At 44.2% G+C, this 21,420-nt stretch overlaps 1 protein-coding gene across 1 annotated transcript; it reads right to left on the bottom strand.

Annotated features, from left to right (window-relative positions):
- Positions 1 to 514: 514 nt before the first annotated feature.
- On the bottom strand, positions 515 to 16,689 carry Tada1 (transcriptional adaptor 1). The gene is made up of 8 exons (XM_057769982.1): positions 16,398 to 16,689; positions 12,509 to 12,600; positions 12,239 to 12,304; positions 7,256 to 7,353; positions 5,588 to 5,797; positions 3,923 to 4,074; positions 2,165 to 2,327; positions 515 to 1,615 (listed from the first exon to the last, which is right to left on the bottom strand). The coding sequence occupies exons 1-8, from the start codon at positions 16,469 to 16,471 to the stop codon at positions 1,463 to 1,465; spliced, it is 1,008 nt and encodes a 335-aa protein (XP_057625965.1). The 5' UTR covers positions 16,472 to 16,689; the 3' UTR covers positions 515 to 1,462.
- Positions 16,690 to 21,420: the final 4,731 nt, after the last annotated feature.

Consider the following 21,420-nt stretch of genomic DNA (forward strand, 5'->3'; position numbering starts at 1 on the left):
GAACCCTTTGGAATCCTCCATTCCAGACACACACACCACCCACTAGGCAGCATGAGCCCTTCACATAGCCGCAGTTCAAAACAAGACCACTATGTGTGTACCTATCACTCCAAACCCTTTCAACCCCTAAAAGTTCTTGAGTATCACCCACCTGACACCCGAAAAGGTTTGTACCAAGAACAACTTAAGCTGCTGATTTTTTTTTTTTTTAAATCTTAGGCCACATACCACTAAATGCATACCTTAATGGGAACCTGCCTTGTCAGTTGCCTAATAATATTCTTTTAAAGTTTGAACCAAGATATCATATGACTGGACTTTTCCTATTTCTATGGAAGATAATATTCCTTATCTGCCTGGGCAGTGGTGGCACAGCTTTTAACTTGAGTACTTGGGAGGCAGAGGCAGGCGGATCAAGGCTAGCCTGATCTACAGAGCATGTCTCAAAAAACCAGTATAAGATTATATAGTATATATCTGCTTATTTGAATAAACAGAAAAAGGTTTTCTCCCAAAATGTTTATTTGTCACATTTAAAATACAAAATGAAATCCACAGATCCAGATACAGGAACACACAAAAATACATGTATCTACTGCTTAGGCCTCTGATAACCCATCTGTACGTCTAATTTATCCATCAATACTACATGAATGAAAAGTAACATCGCTTTAAAACAAGTTGGTTACCAGTAACACTGTCAAATGTAAGATCATAGTACCACTTGAAAGAGTAAAACATTTTGTAGAAATATGAAAATCTGCAGTTTGTAAGATTTCATGAAAACATTTCTAAAGGGTTAACAGGCTTGTCCACCAGCCTTTAGACACACTAATGCTAAAACAACTGAATTACAAGGATAACTGCATTCTAAGAATTGGACTAGAGTATTAAAAGGGAAACAAATCCAACAACAACAGCAAAAACCACCACAAATCCAAATCCTGTTCTCTGGGGTGAAAACAGTGGTTGCCCGGGAACTTCTCTAGCTGCTAACTAGTCACCTAAAGGAGATTCTGACTAACATCAGGTTATTCCACCAATATGCAGAGTATAGTTCTTCAGGGAAAGCAGATTTTTTCACTGTCAGATACAGCACATACGTCACTGAACATGCAGCCCTCCTAATCATGGGGACTGTGCTACAAACAGCATCTTTATTCTAGGATGTCACCTACCTCACCATAGACCAGGGACACTACACCTCAGTTGCCTCAATCTCCCTATTCAGGTACAGAAGAATGCCTGCTCCTATACCTGGGGACACAGACACCCAGGTCATCATCAGTCAGGCATCTATTAATAGCTTCACAGTAGCAACACAAAATGTACTCAATGTCACATTTCCATAGGAAAGGTCATACATACATTATACACTTCAGTATTGAAATGTGGAGTCAAAAGCTTTCAATTTTCAGCAACCAATTAATCTAGTGATGGTCCCAAATCTTCCATTCCTGATTTAGGAGAGCAAAAGTCCTTCTTTGGCTGCCAAGCGCTGGCGGTGAACTTTGTCTTGTTGTAGCTCTTCGTGATTGGGGTGCCAGAGTTTCATGATGATCCTCTCGATGTTAAGGGCATACACAGTATGTGTAGGAATGACTTCCCTGTGTACCTGAGAGTTTAAAATCACGTTTTCTATTACACTTCAATAGACTTATTTTTCCAGCATTCAAAAGTATAACCTGTATTTTTAAAAACTTCTCATGACTTAGGTACCCTATAAACTTCAAATCAGAACATAGTGAATCCCTCGTCAGATAACAAAACTAGATGGTTCTGGGGGCCACAGCAGGGAGAGGGTAATTGCCATGCAAGCCTGATGGCATGAGTCCAGCAAAGGTGGAAGGAAAGAAATGACCCCACAAAGCTGTCCTCTGACCTCAAGGACACAAGCCAAGACACTCTGCACCCACGTGCACACACACAATGCCAATTTAAATTTTAAAATTAAAAAAAGATAAAGAACTATAGGAATGAGATATTTGTTTTAATAAGGTAGAAAATGAGAGCTAATTTAGGAGGACTTCAGGGTTGGGATTTTGAAATGAGGCTTCTACTATAGAGCATAAAAACAAGTCAAAGTGGGAACACTAGCATCTTTGTAGAGTCATTAGTCAGTAATGTATTAATAAATCTAGGTAAACCAGGAGCCAATAAATACCTGCAGAGCTTCAAAAAGGTCGTACATGTTCACTGGAGGCAAGGATGCAGGTAGAGTGTCCCCAGAGCATGCTAACAGGAACGCCGCCTGCTGTTCAGCATCGTCAGGGTGTGGCTGGGAAGCTGGATTCTGACTGGCACAGGGAGCAGAAAAAGCTGGAGGGCTAGAAAAGAAGTTTTTAAAGAAATATTCTCAGTCCCTAGAACAGAGATAAGTGAAACCAAGAATAGAGAGGCTCTCTGGAACACACCTCATTCTGAATACCTTTAATGAAGCAAAAACCCACCACTATATAAATAGAGTCCATGATCTTAATTTCTAAAGGGTCCCATGTATCAGGAGTAAACAATATAATGCAGCCACATTTACTCCCTCTTCCCACAATACTAATATATTAACTTAGCTCAGGGTACTGAACCAAACTGCTTGTTTCCCCTGAAGAGTTTCCAGTTTGGAGAAATAAAACATGCATATAAACAACAACAACAAAAGCAGTATAACTGAAGGATTATGAAACTAAAGAATTATGGAGAAGGCAAATCATAGTGATAGCAAGCTTAAAAAAATATACAGCTAGAAAAGTAGCAGGCAAAATGGGAGTATGCGGAAAACACCACCCAGATCTCGCTAACTTCCCCAAACAGGCCAAATAGAAGACAAACCGAGGAGTCAGGCCTGGCTTTACATCTGTACAGTTGCCAGGGATATACAAGGAGGCAAAGCAAAGAGTGGGGCAGCAGCTGTGGCTATGAGCGGCAGATGGAAGCAGCTCTGTTAGAGCAACAGCTTCTGGAACTGGGACAGGAATGGAGGGCTTCAGGGCAAAGCCGTCAGCGCCAACTCCCAGCACACCTCACTACAAGGAACCATCTTTTTTTTTTTTCATTTTTCCTAAGAGGATGACTTAAATATGAAACAATCCCAAATAGGTATGTCACCATAGATGGAAACCTAAACAGGGACCCTAATTTGAAATGACACTCATTCATCACCATGTCTCTACAGCCTTGGGACGGCCACAGCGTCCCCCTCCACGTGCTGCCAGCTCCCACGCAGTATCTGTCCCCTCTGTTATCTCACCACCGCTGCTGCTGCCAGCACTCCTAGCCTCCAATGCCTTCTTTGACCTTGTATTACTGTCACTTCTGTCCTCCTGTCAGTCACTAGCCAGATCACCAGACAGACGAAAGCCAGTCTTTAGAGACGTATAGCCACTGCAGTAACCACAAAGAAAACCACTGCGAGCTCTTTTCCAAAAGGCTAAAATTAACACTAAATGTTGTGGGATGAAGATAACCTGAACCAGCTCATAAAAGGGTGGCTGAGAACTGAAGATGGCCCTGGGGGGCCAAGTGGATGGTGGACAGAGGTCAATCTGCTGAGAACAAGCAGACCACGACTGAGCTACAGCCATGAGCGTCAGACATGGACAACAAACGTCCACCACTCTTCCTCCTCTTCACACCATCAGAAACCCAGCTTTAGGCCATGAGCAGGCCACCCCCTCACCAGGCAGAGGCCACCATCAGGAAACACTACCTGAGGGACTACTCCATCCCACACAAAGAGAGACAATCAAACGATCATTTCTGGTTTTAAAAGGGTAAAATAATTCATTACAACGTATGCAACTTCAGAATAACTGCACTGATGTCAAATGTTGCAGAAACACAATAACCAGTTCTTTAACAGTGGTCTCTCACATAAGGTCAGTGACCAAGCAGCAAAGGATCACTACAAGAGTAAGAAGCCACTCACCCTTCAACCAAGTTGTTGTAAGCCACCACACTATTCTTCAGGTATGGTTGTGGGGTCACGTTACTACCAAAGGCGTATTTAAAATGGCCATCTCGTACCCGGTAAGCTTTCCTTCTCGATACAACTGATGTCAGTATATCTTTGAGATGATTCTGAAAAACAAAAGAAACTAGCAAGAGCTGCTCAAAAGCAAACTATAAGATGTCCATTGTCAAGCGGTCCTTCCATTCCAAACAGTCCTTGCATTTGGTGATGGAAAGAGCCCAGGCCAATGCATGGGGGAGGGAAGGGTGTGCTAGCTTCACTTTGCTCTCTTTAAAGAGGCTGCTCCACATGCAGTGCTTTTCTTTGCAGTGGGTTTTATTTCACAGTCTGCAGTGCTGACATTGAGCATCACATGGCGCCTCCCGTGCGAGGTGAGCGCTCTCTACCGTTCCGCATGCATTAAGTAACGCTTCTCAGAAAAGATTTTTTGGTAAAGTAATTTTTCTAAGGCTTTAACTTTGAAATTTGACTTAAAATGAGACAAAAGTTTTAAGATCTGGTATTCACTGGTTACCAAAATCTTTTGCTCTCAAAAGCTCTACAAACAGAATACTGTACGTATCTATCAATTCTCATCACCTCTAGAAGAGTAGCCGGAGTGGTGGCACATGTCTTCAATCCTAGCACTCAGGAGGCAGAGGCAGGTGGATCTCCGGGAGTTCCAGGGCAAGCAGACCTGTTGTTCAGAGAAACCCTGTCTCAAACAAACAAACAAATCGAAGAACCAAGCACATTAGAGCTGGTCGGGGAGCATGAAAATAAGGCTCTTCCAGCATGTGCTAGCACGGGGGGCCGGGAGCAGCCTCAGCATTCACTTATACCAATATGACTTCTGCTATAAGACATCCTTGTGCAATTTAATACAGGTTTTCATATAGAGCTCATTCAATGTTTCTAGTGCAATAACTATCTCAGAAATGACTATGAGGAAAATGAGACCCAGAAAATTACCTATAGTTACTTGAGTACTATCTGGAATCAGTGCAATGTACATTTTGTCGAATACTAAGTGATAAAGAAATAGTGGGTCAAACAATCCACTGTTCAAATGCCCACTCTTTAAATGCAGCACTACCTCAAACACAAGTGACTTGAACCACTAGAATTTCTGATTTCTGTCTTTGCTTAAAAACTGTTGTGTGTTGACAAAACAAATTTAAAAAGTTTTACAGCCAAATGCCTCACAGTCTCTATACAGTAGATCTCTAAGGGCTCAGAGCGGAGATAGATTTCAACAGAAGCCTACCAGAAGCTCCCAGATGCCTTTGCTCTGAGCCTCGAATGAGAGAATACAAGCCCAGCTTCCAGTCACTGGAAACTCTGACGTGCTAATGACACACTGATCTGTAAACACTGACAAGAAAGCATTTCAAAGATGTATTTACAATCTTTTTTCTTCAACTCTACTGGTAATATTTAAAATCACAGCAAAAGTATGGATGGTGCAAGGAACCTTTCTGGAAAACCTCTGTCAACTAAAGGCAATTCTTCGGTTGTTAAGTATGACATGTTTCTCTTAATGACGACAGATATGAAACTGAGCAGCATTCAGTTCCTTCCTATCAGTATCATTTTAAAACACATGCATCTCATAAAAATCATTACCACCAGCAAACCCACCTCCACAGCATAGACGACGGCAGAAACGGCTTCCTCGGTGACGTTGTCCAGCCCGTGCTCATAGGCTGTCACGATCATCCTCCCTTCAAGCTGACCCCGTGTGGGGAGCATCATCGTGTGTGAACAGAGTTTCAAGTCATCATCATCCTGGGGATCCTTTGCCACAAACTGCTGAGCTCCAGAGAGGGGGTTCTGAGGCTGGAATCTATGCTGAATAAGGAGACTCAAAATTATTTACTTCAATAGCAAGTAACAGGACAAACAGAAAAAACCCATCTGCTGGCAAACAGGGACCTACAAAGCAAGTCCACCAAAACTACACCACAGGGGATTAAAATCTTCAAAGTAAAAAGTGAATCGTGGGCTGAGAGATGGCTCAGTCATGAAAGGCTAGGCTCAAACCAAAGCTACAAAAAGTAAATCATATACAAATGATTGTAAATTCAAACCATTACACAGTGAGTCAAGAAAGCAATGGCTGCATACACATCAGACTGTTCTTTGGCTTTTTTGAAACAGTCTTTCTATACTTAATACCCTAGACAGGCCTCAGCCTCCCGAGAGCTGGGATTGCATACAGCTGTGTACCTCCATGCCCACAGCCACTGATTATATTCAGTACCTTGGTGATGACAAAATGGGTGGCCTTATGCTAAAAATAACAATCGGAAGAGACGACACGAACTGTATTTAGAGAATCACAGAAGTTTAATTGTAACTAGATTCTGAAAGTATAGACATATAATTAATGCTTCAGTTAGGATTTACAAAACCTAACAAACCAAATGATAACTCTGACAAATACTCCGAGCTAATGCTATGGGACAAATGCAGCTCTGTATTGTGACTGTCTGCTTGCATTCCTAACACACAGCCTAACCTTTGTTCACTTGTCAACACTTCAGCGTCCCTATGAAATTCATATACTCTACCATCACTGGGAGACTTGTTCCTGGTACTTTTGCTTTTGCAGTGGAGACAGTTTCCATGTGTATATTATAAAAACAATACCAGCAGTTTTCCATTTCCTAAGTATAAAGTTGTGACAGAGCCAACACATTTCAAACCAGGTAAGCCTCTGGAGACAGGAAGACCCCAGGCTGAGTAGTGTTACTGACATAAGGCATCCTGGCAAGCCTAGGATGAGAAACTTTTGGAAAACTTCTCTTCCTACCTAAGAACATGTATTTCAAAGGTTTACAATTTTTATAGCCAAATGCCTCACAGTCTCTATACAGTAGATCTCTAAGGGCTCAGAGCAGAGATAGATTTCAACAGAAGCCTACCAGAAGCTCCCAGATGCCTTTGCTCTGAGCCTCGAATGAGAGAATACAAGCCCAGCTTCCAATCACTGGAAACTCTGACGTGCTAATGACACACTGATCTGTAAACACTGACAAGAAAGCATTTCAAAGATGTATTTACAATCTTTTTTCTTCAACTCTACTGGTAATATTTAAAATCACAGCTACTTAGCCAGGCGTGGTGGTGCATTTAGTCCCAGAACTGAGGAGGCAGTAGCGGGCAGATCTCTGAGTTCTCCAGGACAGCCAGGTCTACACAGAGAACCTGTCTCATCAACCCCGCCCCATGCCCAATGCCATAGCTGCTTTATCACACTAGTACTGATAACTGTAGCTGCCAGGACCTTATTGAAGAATGACCTACATCAAATTTTTGACGGACAGAAGAAAGCTTTTTCTTGCCCTTGGGTTTTCCAGGCTTGGCTGCAGAGCCCCCTGTCCAGGGCAAAGATCCAGCACCCTCTACAAGACAGAAAAATAAGAGTCACAGTGAAAAAGACAATAGCCAGAGTGAAAAATGACAACAACCATTTTTTTCTTCATTTGGAGATTAAAAGCATGGCCCATTTGAGTAATGAAAATTTAAATAATGAAGCTCAAATCTTAATCTTCTCTTTCTACGTCTCTATATATAAAATGACAAATCTCATATCACATTGTTTTCTAACTATATTTTTGAGGAAAGCAAAACTCTTTCTTTTAATGTGTTCAAGCATGTGTGCTTGCTTGGGTGTTTGTGTGCATGCTCATGCAGGCATGTGTGCATGTTCACATACATGCACTCAGAGGCCAGAGGGAATGTCCAGTATTTTCCTCAATCTCTTCTCCACCTTATTTATTATGGTGGGATCTCTCATGGACCCTAGAGCTGGATGCTGGCTGAACTAGCTAGCCAGCAAGCTCTTCCCTTCCTTGCTTTTCCAATGAAGAGATTACAGGCAGAGGATTATAGGCCTGCCTTTGACATGGGTTCAGGAGGACCTAATTCAGGTCTTCTGCTTCCGTCGCTCAGTCCTTTATTTTTAATTAATGTTTTGGAGGGCTGTAGTCCAAGCTGGTGGACTGAACACATTTATATATCTCCTTTTCAAAACCTGACTAAAACCAAAAGTAAAGGAAGGCGACCCACAAGAAATAAAGAAATGAAGTCTCAACAAGTTCCAAGGTGGACTAACGAGGTCTTACAAAGCTTAGCCAGAGAGGTTGTGAGTGTACAAGGATAGGCAGAGGCAGCTTAACACAGACCCACAGAAGTAAGGAGGGCTTGGTAAGCCTAAATAAAAGTCACTATTAACGCAAGGTCTATGTTCAAAAATTAGCCACATGCGTGCCTTTCCTCACTCCCAAGGACTAGATCAGTATGAAATAAAAACATGGGGATAGATTTAATCAAAATACATCATATGCAGTATGAAATTCTCAAACAATAAAAAAAAATCATTTTTAAAATGTAGAACTCCTTGTACCATGAACACAGCAATGAAGCACCAAACCACGTGCAGGTTTCTGTGCAGATGCAGTTCTCATGCCCACAAAGCAACTCTGCTCACTTACAAGCACGGGATGGTACAGAACAGGTACACAACATGAAGGTGAGCTGGTAGGGGGACGATAATGACAATTCTTCTCAAGCCACACTCAGCATGTCTGGTACCTGCTAAGGTAGGCAGTATGGACGCTGGTTTCCTAGATCAACGCTTTCAGCATATACCCCTTCCTAGCAGCTGGCTCTGTCGGCTCACTCTACAGCAAAATCTCCACATGGACAGCACTGAGCAGACACCTGATCATATTTGGTACTGTGGAATATTTGCCAATGGAAAAACATACTTAAGATTTTTGAGGGGTAGGAAAATCAAAAAGATAATCAGGGATCTGGCTTGTTTTTATAACAACCTGATTACTCTCCCAAGATCAGCAGTAACTGGCATGGTGGCACATGATCCCAGCACTTGAGAAGGCAGAAAGATTCCAAGTTCAAGACCAGCCTGGGCTGCACAGCCAAACTTTGACATACTATCCCACCTCTCCAAAAAAAAACTCAGGAGTTCATGTAGCAAAATTATTCATCCAAAGAGAAAAACACAAATAATCAGGAGTACAAGATACATTCATCTCATCTTGCTTCTGAAGATGGCTATTCCAGTGCCTAAGAACTTCCCACCACCTCACTACCGTCCACACACTGAAATGTAAGATCCCAATACTTAACCTATGGGGAGCAAACCACATCCAAACAATAGCACATGAATTAAAAACAAAAACAAAAACAAATCAGCTAAAAATCAGAGCAGATATTCTAGACAGAAAGTAAAAGGACTGACCCATATGCATCTGGTATCTCCAGCTAAGTCTGAGAACACATGTATCCATCAAACAAGAAAATGTTACAAAAGCCGCTGAATTCGGGAGTATCTTAAACAGAAAGCCTAGAGAAGCTGAGGAACACTCAAAGGACAAGGGTAATGAAGTAAAGAGACAGACACTGAAGCTGACAGACCAGAGACAGGTGTAAGCAACAACGAGGGACAAAGGACAACTCCCCATAAGACCGAGCACAGCAGGGGATGCACTAGGATGCAGCATCTAGTCGGGAGCAGCCTTTACCAACAACTGTCTGCACTGACTTTCTCAGAGCTATGAACAGTGTTTAATGTGCATGTGTGTGTTATGTATATGTGTGTGTATGCATATGTGTGTGAGTGTGTGTGAAGAGTGTGTGTTACACTTGGAAAAAATACCTCCAAAATAGTAATTTCAAAGTACTCCTCCAAAGTAAATAGTTTTTAAATTTTTCCTTTAATATGTTCTTGTGTCTCTGGGGGATGGGGGCGTGATGTACACATGACTGTAGGTGCCTGAGGAGGCCAGGGGCTTTGGATTCCCTGGAACTATAGTTACAGGAAGCTAGCTATAAGCCATCTGACATGGGTGCTAGGAATGAAACCTGGGTCCCCTCCAAGAGTGCTATGTGTTTTTAACCACCAAGCCATGTCTCAAGCCCCACCACCAAATCTTGAATAAGAAATACTCGTAATTGTAGTAACGGGATATACCATGCTTTTAAGAGTTATTTATTTTTATTTTATGAGTATGAATGTTTACCTGCATGTACATGTATGTATCACAAATATGCCAGTACCCTCAGAGCCCAGGGGAGGGTGTCAGATCTCCTGAAACTGGAGTCACAGATGGTTGTGAGCTGCCATTGGGTGCTGGGAACTAAACTGCTACTCTGCAAGAGCAGCCAGCATTCTTAACCAATGAGCAGCTCCCAGCCTCAGTTATTACCATTTTAATGGGTTAGTTTTTGCTTTGTTCTGTTTTGTTTTTGGAAGGAAGGTTAGTAAAACTTGGTTGGGGAGGGGGGCATAATCTGTTGAATGATTTCCCAAAGAAACCTACTCCTGCAGTTAAAACTGGATCCTAGGTGCCAGCAGGAAGTGCTGACTGCAGGGACATGGAGAAGCTGCTGTATAGGTGGTGAGCAGGGTAAGGACACAAAGGGAAAAAGAAAAAAAAGTCAGGCTGCTCCTGACTAGATGGCCCAGAGAAAGGGGGTTCCCACAGACTGAAGACCGGCTTTAAGCCAAGGCTACCATTTAAACAGACAGGGCCTTGGGCAAATTTTTAATTTTTTGTTTTGTTTTGATGTCTATTTTTGTATTTATTAAAGAAGCTAACAATACCCTAAAGAGTGGCTGTGAAGATTAAGTTATCTAACTTAATGTATATTATTAAAATTGTATAATCAATATACATTCAAGAATACTGAGTTTAAAAAAAAAGAATACTGAGTTTTTATTTAATTAATCAGCCAAATATATGCTTACTAATGCCATTTTCACTAGGAAATGTACTACTTTACATACACTTCCATCTGTTTTTCTTGTTCCTGTATCTATTTCATAAGTGTAAAAGCTTATAATCATCAAGTATCAATTATACTGGTGACAAAATCTAATCTTGAGTCCATTCCTTGCTTCCATCAGCCTGTGTTATCTCTGCCCACTGTACTTGTCTGCTGGGAGTGTGGTGCTCTCAACATGCCTACCTAGAAAGAGCCAATCCTCACAAGGTTGGCTCTTCTGCTCAGGCACAGGAGATTACCATTATGATCCAACTTTAGACATACATAAAAGAAATCTGGCTAAAGTCCACTTCTATTTAAGTTAAACAGAACCATGGAGTATGTGTGAGGACCATGTGGGAAAGGGTTGGGGAGCCACCCCATCTCCAGCGCTGACCTTTCAGAAGAACAACCACTATCCGCTACCCTCAACATCCACAGCTTCTCTAAGAGAATTAGATGGTTAGACCGTAACAAATAATCCAAGTTAGTTATAATGATAAAGAGGTATGATACAGGGGCTGGAGAGCTGACTCGGCAGTCAAAAGCACGTACTACTCTTGCAGAAGACCTGGGTGACTCACACCTGCACAGAACTCCAGCTCCAAGGGGATGTGCTGCTTGTAACTATATTTACTTTGCACACAAACACACAAGTAAAGGCAATAAAAGCAACAATTCTTAAGGGGTAACACAAAACACCAGCCACTTCCCAGCTGACTTTTAAGATAGTCAGACTCACCCTTTGCTTGACAAAAAAAAAAAAAAAAAAAAAAAAGTTGACTTATTCCACAGAGGCACCAAGTGCCCATGATCCTCGGTTTTTAACAAGGTCTAAGACAGCTTTATCACAAGTGAAGTTTTCAAGCACTTATTAACCTTTGCCTTACTACAGCTGGCTGAAGGACAAGTGTATAAACAATTGATGTCACCTTAAAAGCCCAATTTCTACCTACAACCAATTACACTTAGTCTTCACCAACCCTCCTACTAACAATTTGCCAAATAAGCACTGAACTTTTACCCCCTGTGCTGCTCTACTCTAAGCACAGCCTCCTGAATATCCCCTCCCCTCCCTTCATTTCCTGAAGGAATCCTGAGTCCACCCTCTCATTACTTCATATCGAATGTAACAAGCTGAGTGAGGAGCCGGGCGGTGGTGGCGCACGCCTTTAATCCCAGCACTTGGGAGGCAGAGGCAGGAGAATCTCTGTGAGTTCGAGACCAGCCAGGTCTACAAGAGCTAGTTCCAGGACAGGCTCCAAAACCACAAAGAAAACCTGTCTTGAAAAAAAACAACAACAAAAAAAAAAACAAAAAAAATAAGCTGAGTGAGGAATAAAAATCATAAATGTGGGGAAGTCATCTGCTAAGATAATTTGGGGAATTCGAGAACATTTCCTTTGCAAACCTGAGTGGAGTCTCATGAAGCAAGCTAAGTCCCAGTGCTGCCCATTTGCCAAGTGAGCCACACTGGAAACATTCCCACTCCCTTACCTGGTGTGGAAACCAAAATCTGACAACGCGTGAGGATGGCCAAGAGGAAATCATTGTGAGAGTGGACTGAAAAAAAAGGAGGTTGTCACAAGTCAGAGACTTCCAGCGTAAGAAAGCTCTAGCCTAGCTTACACATACTTTAATGCCCCCACTCTCTACCATTCTTTACAGTTAACTTTCAAAACTGATATTGTTAAGATTACCTTACACACATCAAAAACAAAAGTACTTATTGTAAGTCTGGAGAAACTTGAAGAAATGAAGGGCTACCGTTGTCCTGTGTGAGGAGTCTGTGGGCTTCAAGGTCGAACTCTTCCTTGCTGATCTTCTGCTTGAACCACAGCTTCAAGTTGGCCCAGTATCTGCAGATGGAGAAATAACACTAAAACCACAGGCTTTTGCCTCTGTCCCCGGGGTCACTCTAGCTGCTCCAACTCCCAAGGAAGAAGTTTATAAACCCATGTCAATGGCTGAGCTGTGGGAAGACTCCCAGAGTTCCCCTGGGGAAGCTCCAGGCCCAGGCCGAAGCCTTTATAAAGATATAACTGAGTTAGGGTGAGCCCATGAAGGTGATTGCTAATCACCTTCTAATCTAGTCAGCACTGTGAACTGGGCAGACGCTCTAAACTCCTTCAGAGAGGCTGCAGAAGGCTCAAAAGAGACCCTCCCCTTCAGCATGCTGGCCTTGGATTTACAACCTCCAGCGTCCGCTGTGAGAAAATTAATTCCTGTGGTCTAAGCAACAAGCCCGTGGCACTTGGTCACAGCAGGTTTAGCAAATGGACACACCCAAGACACAGAAAACCAACAAGAAACATCCTTTCTCCCTAAAAGGAGGCTGGTGTGGGCCCGGGGCTGACTCACAACAGGCACAGCTGTGCCTTCCCTTCTCTGGGGTCACCTTTTCAAAGGCTGCCCTCCAGAAGCTGCATGTCAGCTTCATTCCTAAATGTGCACTTTTATGGGGGGGTCACCATTATGGGTACCATGCTTCCCTTCAGATGAGCTCGCGTTTTAATCGAATCGGCAGAAAAACTGAGTTTCTAAATACCTCATCAAAAAGAAAATATCCCTGAATATGAGAAGCAGAAAGGACTTGGTTTTAACATCTGGACCTCTGGATAACAGTAAATGGTTCCCATCCATGCACTCTGTATTCGCTTCATTCACCCATACCCAGGATCACATTTAAATGGTCACAATGTACAATGCACAGCAAACTACTTAGGAGGAGGAAACATTAGAGATAAGCTCGTAAAACAAGCTCAACCAAGAGGCAGTTTTTCAAATGAAAGAAGAATCCCATACAATTCCATACTGCATCATTAACGCCCGGCACAAAGACCTGTGGATTTCCCATTACAAATCAATGAAGTTTAGACTCAGCACCATATATGACAACATCACAGTGAGCTTTGGTCTGTACAAATGGACCAGGAGTACTGCTAACTTACAAAACATTCCTGTCAGCCCTGAATTCACTGTGTGACCAATACATGTGTGATACTGGAAGACACAGTAGCGAACCAAAGTTAAAGCTAATCATACACAAGCCATGGCCTGCAGATTTAGTTCCATGTAAGATCACTCACTGCGAGAACCTTGTGAGCACACGCTGTGTACAGAGAAGGTTCTCCTGGAGGCCTTTTGAAGCCTAAGTTTTATCACTAGGTATTACAAAAGCATAAAGCCACTCTAGTGAGGGCAAAAAGCTGTCTTTTTGCCTACTAAAGTAACTTTTTAATTTAATTTCCTCCCTGCCCTCAGGGCCCTTCCATGATACTACCTGGCTGCCCACGGAGCTGGGCATCAAGGTCTCAAGGCAGGATGATCAGACTGAGAACATAAGAAGGAAAAAGAGCCCCTCACCCCAGGCAGCTTAAAACCCCTCTACAGCTGAAACCAAAACCTCCAACGCAACACCTGCCTAAGACCTCCTTCTCCCTTCCAGCTGCAAGCCTGCGATTTTCTAGTCATCCCAACAGGAATCCCTTGTGCAATCCTAATGGCTCCTTTTTTTTTTTTACTTTATCAGATATAAGCCCATATGACTCACCAGCAAAGGGGAAAAGAAAAGTATACCCCCCCCAAAAAAAAGACAGCCACCAAAATGCCTTTGCTAAGACAGCTGTGACTCTCCATTGAGAAGCCTATGCCCACACCTGGGTATTGTGGGGAGAAAGGTTAGCCAAAGAACCCACCCTGGCCCTGAGACCAGAGCAGTAAAAGAACACACCCTGGTTTTGAGACCTGAGCCAGCAAAAACGCTTTAGCCCCGAACCCAGAACCTGAAACCAGTGCCAAAGAAACAGTTTTTAGAATCAGAGCCAATGAAGGAAACATGCCCCCCCCCCCCAAAAAAAAGGCCAGTGAAAGAAACACTTTCTCTGCCCCTGACCAACTAACCAAGTCCTGAACAGAGAAAACTAAGCAATCCCTCTTCTCGGGAAAACACGGCCCCTACGAAGCCCTATATAAGCCCTGCACCTGTTCCGTCTGCTGCTGCTCCTCTTCCACGCTGGAAAAGGCGGCCACTCTCAGGATTCTTCCCTCCCAATAACTCTCTTGAACAGAGGTTTGGGTGAAGACCTTCTTTCCCCGGAGCAGAGACCGAGTGTAGTGGGGCTGTAACTCTTTCGCTGGGGAAGCCTTACCCTAACAAAGCCGAGTTGTTACAACTTCGCTGGCGAGGCCAGTGAAGGAGGAGCAGAGTGGACCAGAGCTGTAAGACTTTGGCTGGGAGCTGGGCGGAGGTGACATGCGCCTTTAATCCCAGTACGCGGGGAGGCAGAGGCAGGCGGATCTCTGTGAGTTCAATGCCAGCCTGGTCTACAAGAGCTAGTTCCAAGGACAGGCTCCAAAGCTACAGAGAAACACTGTCTCGAAAAAAAAAAAAAAAAAAAGTAAAGAAAAGAAAAAAAAAAGACTTTGTCTGGGGAAACCTTCCCCTAGTAGTAGATCAGAGTTGTTACACTCAAGCACAGGCTGTAACAACGTTGCTGAGGAAGTCCTCTCCTGCAGCAGAGCGGTTACATTGGGGAAACCTTCCCTAGAGCAGGGCTGTAAATTGCTCCGCTGACTGTGACCTGGGCTGTTCCTAGTCCCCGACTGCCAGAATGCTTCTCCACCCGAGCTGTAGCACTTAGTATTCCCTGGGCCCCGACTGCCAGGATCCTCTCCATCCCAGCTGCAATGCATACAGGTTTGTCTTACCCTTTTCCTGGGCATCTCTTTTATCTCTGGTGCTTAAAATGTACAAGTAATAATTATTCTTTTTAAAAGCCTTTTACTAAAGCGGGGGCGGGATGAGAAGCCTGAACCTACGCTCTTGAGTGCCCTGTCTTGAGAGCCTTTCCATCAGCAGACCCCAGTTCTCGTTCACTTGCGTCTCTGAACAATCTTTTCTGCATGGACGCCAGGAACTATGGGTTTGACAGAGTTGCCGGTCCCCAAAAGATTGAGGCACTTCCTCGGGACGCGGTAGGCTGCAGTTTAAGAAGCTGTCACCCCTGACAGTCTGGCTGGGCGCCTGAGGGTCCCTTTACAGCCCCTCGTGAAGCATCTCACAGCCTGAACCAGAAGCCTTGGTCCCATCCTTAACTGCTGGCTTCTGGAGAATAACTAACCTCTCGGGGTGTCGGTGCCCTGTCTATCAAATCGGAATAGTACTGTGTTGATCTCACACCCCTTTGGAGAATCAAATAATCTGTATAGAGAGCCGGAAAGGGCGTCCCACGGCCGGCTGGGATACCGTCCCTGTGGATGCTGTGGTGCTGGGTGACCGGTTTCCCCTGACATCTGTGTCCCTTCCCAAAACCGCTCTCAAAGCGCTTCTCACCAGCAGCCCCTCTGGCTCCAAAGCACCGCAGGCTTCCGCCTCCAGGAAGCCTTCCCGGCTCCCCGCCCGGGCGCGCCCCAGTGCCGCCAGATCCCTGGCATCCAGGCTCTGCTCCCGCCCCACGCGGGCATCCCTGGTCTCCGGGGAGCCCAGGAGGCAATCCTCCAGCGCCTCGAGTCCCGGTCGGGAGCGGTATGAGAGTCGCGGCGGCCGCGAGGCGCCTCAGGCCTCCGGGAAGGGAGGGAGTCCAGGGACTACGGCAGCCCCGGGCCAGAAGCACACCCACACACAGGCCCCGAGGCTGGTCCCAGCGGCTCTTACTGTTTCACGTTGTCCCCCAGCGCCTCGCTCAAGTTCTTCTTGGCCGCCTCCAGTTCGCTCACAAAGGTCGCCATTGCACCGCGCGTCTCAGGCCGACCGCAGACCGCGCGGCCCACAGCGACCAGCAACCGTAAGATCAACTCGGCGGAAGGCCTGCGCTCGGGCCCCGGCAGGCTCGACTCGACTGGCCGGCCCCGCCCCCAGCCGCTCGGGAGGCGTCGGCTTTGTTTGGTTCTCGGCCCCGCCCGTCTCACGGTCGGGCGAGCACCCGGTTAAACTCCGTTCACCAACTCCCGCCTCTCGGGTCACGTGATCCGCTTCACCTAGTGGGCGCGTGCCCAAACTACGCCCGCCCGCCCGCCCGCGGCGTTGGGACCGCGGCCTTGGCCGCCAGACCCCGCCCTGATTGACAGCCGAGCTCTGAATTCCCACGCCTTCCTTCCAGAAGGAAGAGCTCCAGTCGCTGAGTACGCACGTGCAGTATCCAAGTTATTCTCTGAGTGCTCATCATAGATGATGACGCTTAGTTGGTTTATCTCGATTTCTGCCTCCCGCCACTCAAACCTAAGTTCCCTGAAGGCAGGATTTGTGTTTCTCAAGTACTGGACCTTCAACCTTTGCCGACCAAAATAATAATTCCCAAACAGGAAACCCAAAGCTCCTCGGGGGAGGTGAGAGGTGGAGACAGGAGGACCCTGGAATAATCTCAGTGGCCAGCTAGCCTGACCTGCAGAGGAAAACTGCGTGACAGCCTCTTTCAAGTCAAGGTCAAGTGGAAAAGGACCTAGCTCTTCCTCCCTTCATGCTTAAATGCACACACGAATATATATATATATATATATATATATATGTGTGTGTGTGTGTGTGTGTGTGTGTGTGTGTGTGTGTATGTATGTATATACATATGTACATATATATACACACGAAAGTCATAGCTAGGTTCTGTTACTTTTGAAACCTAATGTAAATTCTTACTTGCGTTATTTTTTGTCTTTTGTTTCCTTGAGACAGGTCTAGAACTCTCTATATAGAATAGGCTATGACTTTGCCTTAATGTTCATACTTTTAGTGACAGCATTTTTTAAAAGATTTTATTCTTACGTATATGTTTTTGTGAGTGTATGCCTGCACGTGTGTGCAAGTTGCCCCCTGAGGCCAGAGGAAGAATCTGGAACTGGGCACTAGGGCAAAACTCCAGACCTCTGGAAGAGCAACAAGTGCTCTTGACCCCTGAGCTGGCTCTGCAGTCAAGTGCTAACAGAAGAAGTATGTAAATGACTTTCCTGATTATTAAACTATTTTTTCTGTATTAAAAGCAATACTATGACACACATCTTCATACAGATTCTCCTCATTTGGAATTATTACTTGAGGACAAAATCCCATAAAAGAATCGTGGGGCCAAATGATGAGAATATTTACATATTTAAAAATATGTCTTGGCCGGGCGGTGGTGGCGCCTTTAATCCCAGCCCTCGGGAGGCAGAGGCAGGCGGATCTCTGTGAGTTCGAGGCCAGCCTGGTCTACAAAGGGAGTTCCAGGACAGGTTCCAAAGCTACAGAGAAACCCTGTCTCGAAAAACCAAAAAAAAAAATAAATAAATAAAAATAAATAAAAAATAAAAAAAATAAAAATAAAAATATGTCTTGTTTCTATGGTCAAGTGCCTTTCAAAATTTGTAATAATCCTACAGATAATCAAAAGTAAGTCCCAACTTAAACCCACAAGCCTGTCAGGTGCTTGCAGAGTTGGTTGGGCTGCCCACTTTTCTTTAGGTGCGTTAAATGGGGGCTGCCAGGCACCTGGTACTCGCTGCCTTTCATTAGGATGGATAATTGGAAGCAGATATTACTTACATATTGCCTGTTTTCTGCGATTTATTTCCATTGGCCAATACAATACAAAGGGAAATTCCCACCAACGTTTACAATTGTTTTATTCATTTACTTAGTGTGTGGGGGGGGGGAGCTCGAGGGCCACAGCCTATGTGTGAGGTCAAAGAACAACTTGCAGGACTCAGTCCTGCCCTTCTACCATGTACATTCCAGCACGTGAACTCATGTGGTCAGGCTTGGTGGCCAGCACCTTATCCACTGAGCCGTCTCAGTGCCCTGTTTCTGTAGCTATTTTACTTACACGGTCACACAAACTTGGCCTCTGTTTATTTCTCAGGTTTTGGAATTTTATGTAGCATTATTTGTTTGGGTTTGGGTTTAGCGGTTGTTTTGGGTTTTGTTTTCTAAGAACACCACATGAAATCAATTCTTATAACAAAATTTTAAAGTGTGCGTTACCATGTGCACAACTGTGTATGGCAGACCCCTAGAGTGTTCATCTTGCTGGGACGAAACTGTGATTACTAGCTCCCAATTTCTCCTGCATCCAGTCCTACTAATGTTTGACTCTGGTAATCTGATTATTTTAAATACCTCCTATGAATGGAGTTGTCTTTTTTATAATTGTGTCTTCATATCACATAGTAGGTACCCAAGATTCAATTGTGCTGCCACACTTTGTAGAATGTCCTACCTTTTGGAGACTAAGTAGCATTTTGATATATATACTTATCTCCGTCACTTGTCAAACTTAGGCTAGGCACAACCTAACTATTGTAACTATTGTATGTACTTGCTTTTAGGCGAGGCAACAACTTAACTATTGTCACTGTTGCAAGCAGTTACTTTTGAGCTAGGCCACATCCTAGCTATTCTAAGCAGTTACTTTTAGGCTCTGCTACAGCCTAACTTTTTTTTTTTTTTTTTTTTGGTTTTTCGAGACAGGGTTTCTCTGTGGTTTGGAGCCTGTCCTGGAACTCCCTTTGTAGACCAGGCTGGCCTTGAACTCACAGAGATCCGCCTGCCTCTGCCTCCCAAGTGCTGGGATTAAAGGCGTGCGCCACCACCGCCCGGCCAGCCTAACTATTGTAATTACTACAGGTGGTTACTTTTAGGCTGGGCTACATCCTAACTATTGTAAGGAATGTTGTTTCTCTCTGAGCTCTCTATTCGATCAGTTCTTTTGGTTAAATGCCCAGAAAATCAGATCCTTTGACCATATGCTAGTTCTACATTTAAGATTTTGTGGAATGTAGCTCCCCAAGTGACTACATCATTTTTTTTTTTTTTTTTTAGTTTTTCAAGACAAGGTTTCTCTGTAGCTTTGGAGCCTGTCCTGGTGACTACATCATTTTTACATTCCCACCGAAAGATTGGAATTCCAGTTTCTCCACATCCTTACCAACAGACACTTGCTGCCGATGGACTTGTGAGTTGGTCTAGCTATGGAGTCTCTAAGAAAGGCTGCTTGGTTACCTTAGACCTTAGAAATTATCGCCCCTTTACAATGCCTGCCTGGTACAGGAGAAAAACCAGATTCTCCATTCATGAGCAGTTTAGTGCCCCTTACTGGCCATCTTCTCTACACATTGCCACTAAGTGTGTGGGTGGTTTCCATTCCAAACATCAACAACTCCGCTATGCAAAAGTTGACCCTGACCAATCCGTAATAATATTCCATTTCCTTGTCAAGTGTACTGTGATGTTAACTGTCGTTTGAAAGACTTACATGGTATGCTACAGCAATATGGTACGTGCACATGTAAACTAAACATATGATGTCTATACATAAGGTTACATGGTGTTATTTAGTGGCTCATACTCAATATAAATGCCTGGTAAAATCAAATACTTTAGAGGATTCTGTTTAATGTTCTTCCCCATATGACTGTATCAAACAATAGATTCTAATATAGTTAAAAGTTATAGACTTGGGTTATATTGGGCCCTAGTAAAATTTTTGATTTAAAACAAGTTGAGAGACATACCAGAACCCCAGAAAGAGGTCAGGGCAGGGGGTTGTTTTTGTCTGGTGTTTTGTTTGCGTTTGCGTCATGGCCTTATTGGCAGTCTGGTGATGTCTTTGAAGTTATTCTAAGAATAACATTTTTAAATGCCTATATACATATGTTTACACTTAACACGGCTTTATTGAAACACAGTTCTAGCCACAGACCCTTTGGAAACTGTACCTTTAATGCTTTCAGACATTTGTTTTTTTTTTTGTTTTTTTTTTTTTAGATATTAATTTTCTTTATTTATTTTAAATTTTTTTTATTTTATTCTTTTTTACTTAAAATTTCCAACTGCTCCCCGTTTCCCATTTCCCTCCCCCTCCTCCCACATATTGCCCCCTCCCCCCCGCTCCCCTCCCCCTATCCCCACTCCACTTCTCCTCCCCCTAGTCCACTCCCCCTCCCTCTCGATACTGAAGAGCAGTCCAAATTCCCTGCTCTACATGAAGACCAAGGTCCTCCCACTTCTATCTAGGTCCAGGAAGGTGAGCATCCAAACAGGCTACGCTCCCACAAAGCCAGTTCATGTATTAGGATCGAAACCTAGTGCCATTGTCCTTGGCTTCTCATCAGCCTTCATTGTCCGCCTTGTTCAGAGAGTCCAGTTTCAACCCATGCTTATTCAGTCCCAGTCCAGCTGGCCTTGGAGAGCTCCCAATAGATCAGTTCCACTGTCACAGTGGGTGGGTGCACCCCTCGTGGTCCTGATTTCCTTGCTCATGTTCTCCCTCCTTCTGCTCCTCATTTGGACCTTAAGAGCTCAGACGGTTGATCCCAATTGGGTCTCTGTCTCTCTCTCGATCCATCGCCAGATGAAAGTTCCTGTGCCATTCTCCTTGGCCTCTCGTCAGCTCTCATTGTCCACCACATTAAGAGAGTCCGGTTTTATCCCATGTTTTTTTCAGTAGCAGTCCAGCTGGCCTTGGTGAGCTCCCAATAGATCGGCCCCCCTGTCTCAGTGGTTGGGTGCACCCCTCATGGTCCTGACTTCCTTGTTCATGTTCTTTCTCCTTCTGCTCCTCATTATAACCTTGGGAGCTCAGTCCGGTGCTCCAGTGTGGGTCTCTGTCTCTATCTCCATCCATCGCTAGATGAAGGTTCTATGGCGATATGCAAGATATTCATCAGTATGATTATAGGATAGGTTCATTTCAGGTTCCCTATCCTCAGGT

Source organism: Chionomys nivalis, chromosome 5 (assembly GCF_950005125.1).
Source record: "Chionomys nivalis chromosome 5, mChiNiv1.1, whole genome shotgun sequence".
NCBI classification, from domain to species: Eukaryota; Metazoa; Chordata; class Mammalia; order Rodentia; family Cricetidae; genus Chionomys; species Chionomys nivalis.

Bases quoted from the DNA above. Each gene is read 5' to 3' on its own strand.
- Tada1 (XM_057769982.1), bottom strand. From the start codon at position 16,471: ATGGCGACCTTTGTGAGCGAACTGGAGGCGGCCAAGAAGAACTTGAGC. The intron at 7,354-12,238 runs GTAAGGGAGTGG...TCTGTCTTGTAG, and splicing joins GATTTTGGTTTCCACACCAG to AGGGTGCTGGATCTTTGCCC. The intron at 1,616-2,164 runs GTATTTATTGGC...TTAAACTCTCAG, and splicing joins ACCTTTTTGAAGCTCTGCAG to GTACACAGGGAAGTCATTCC.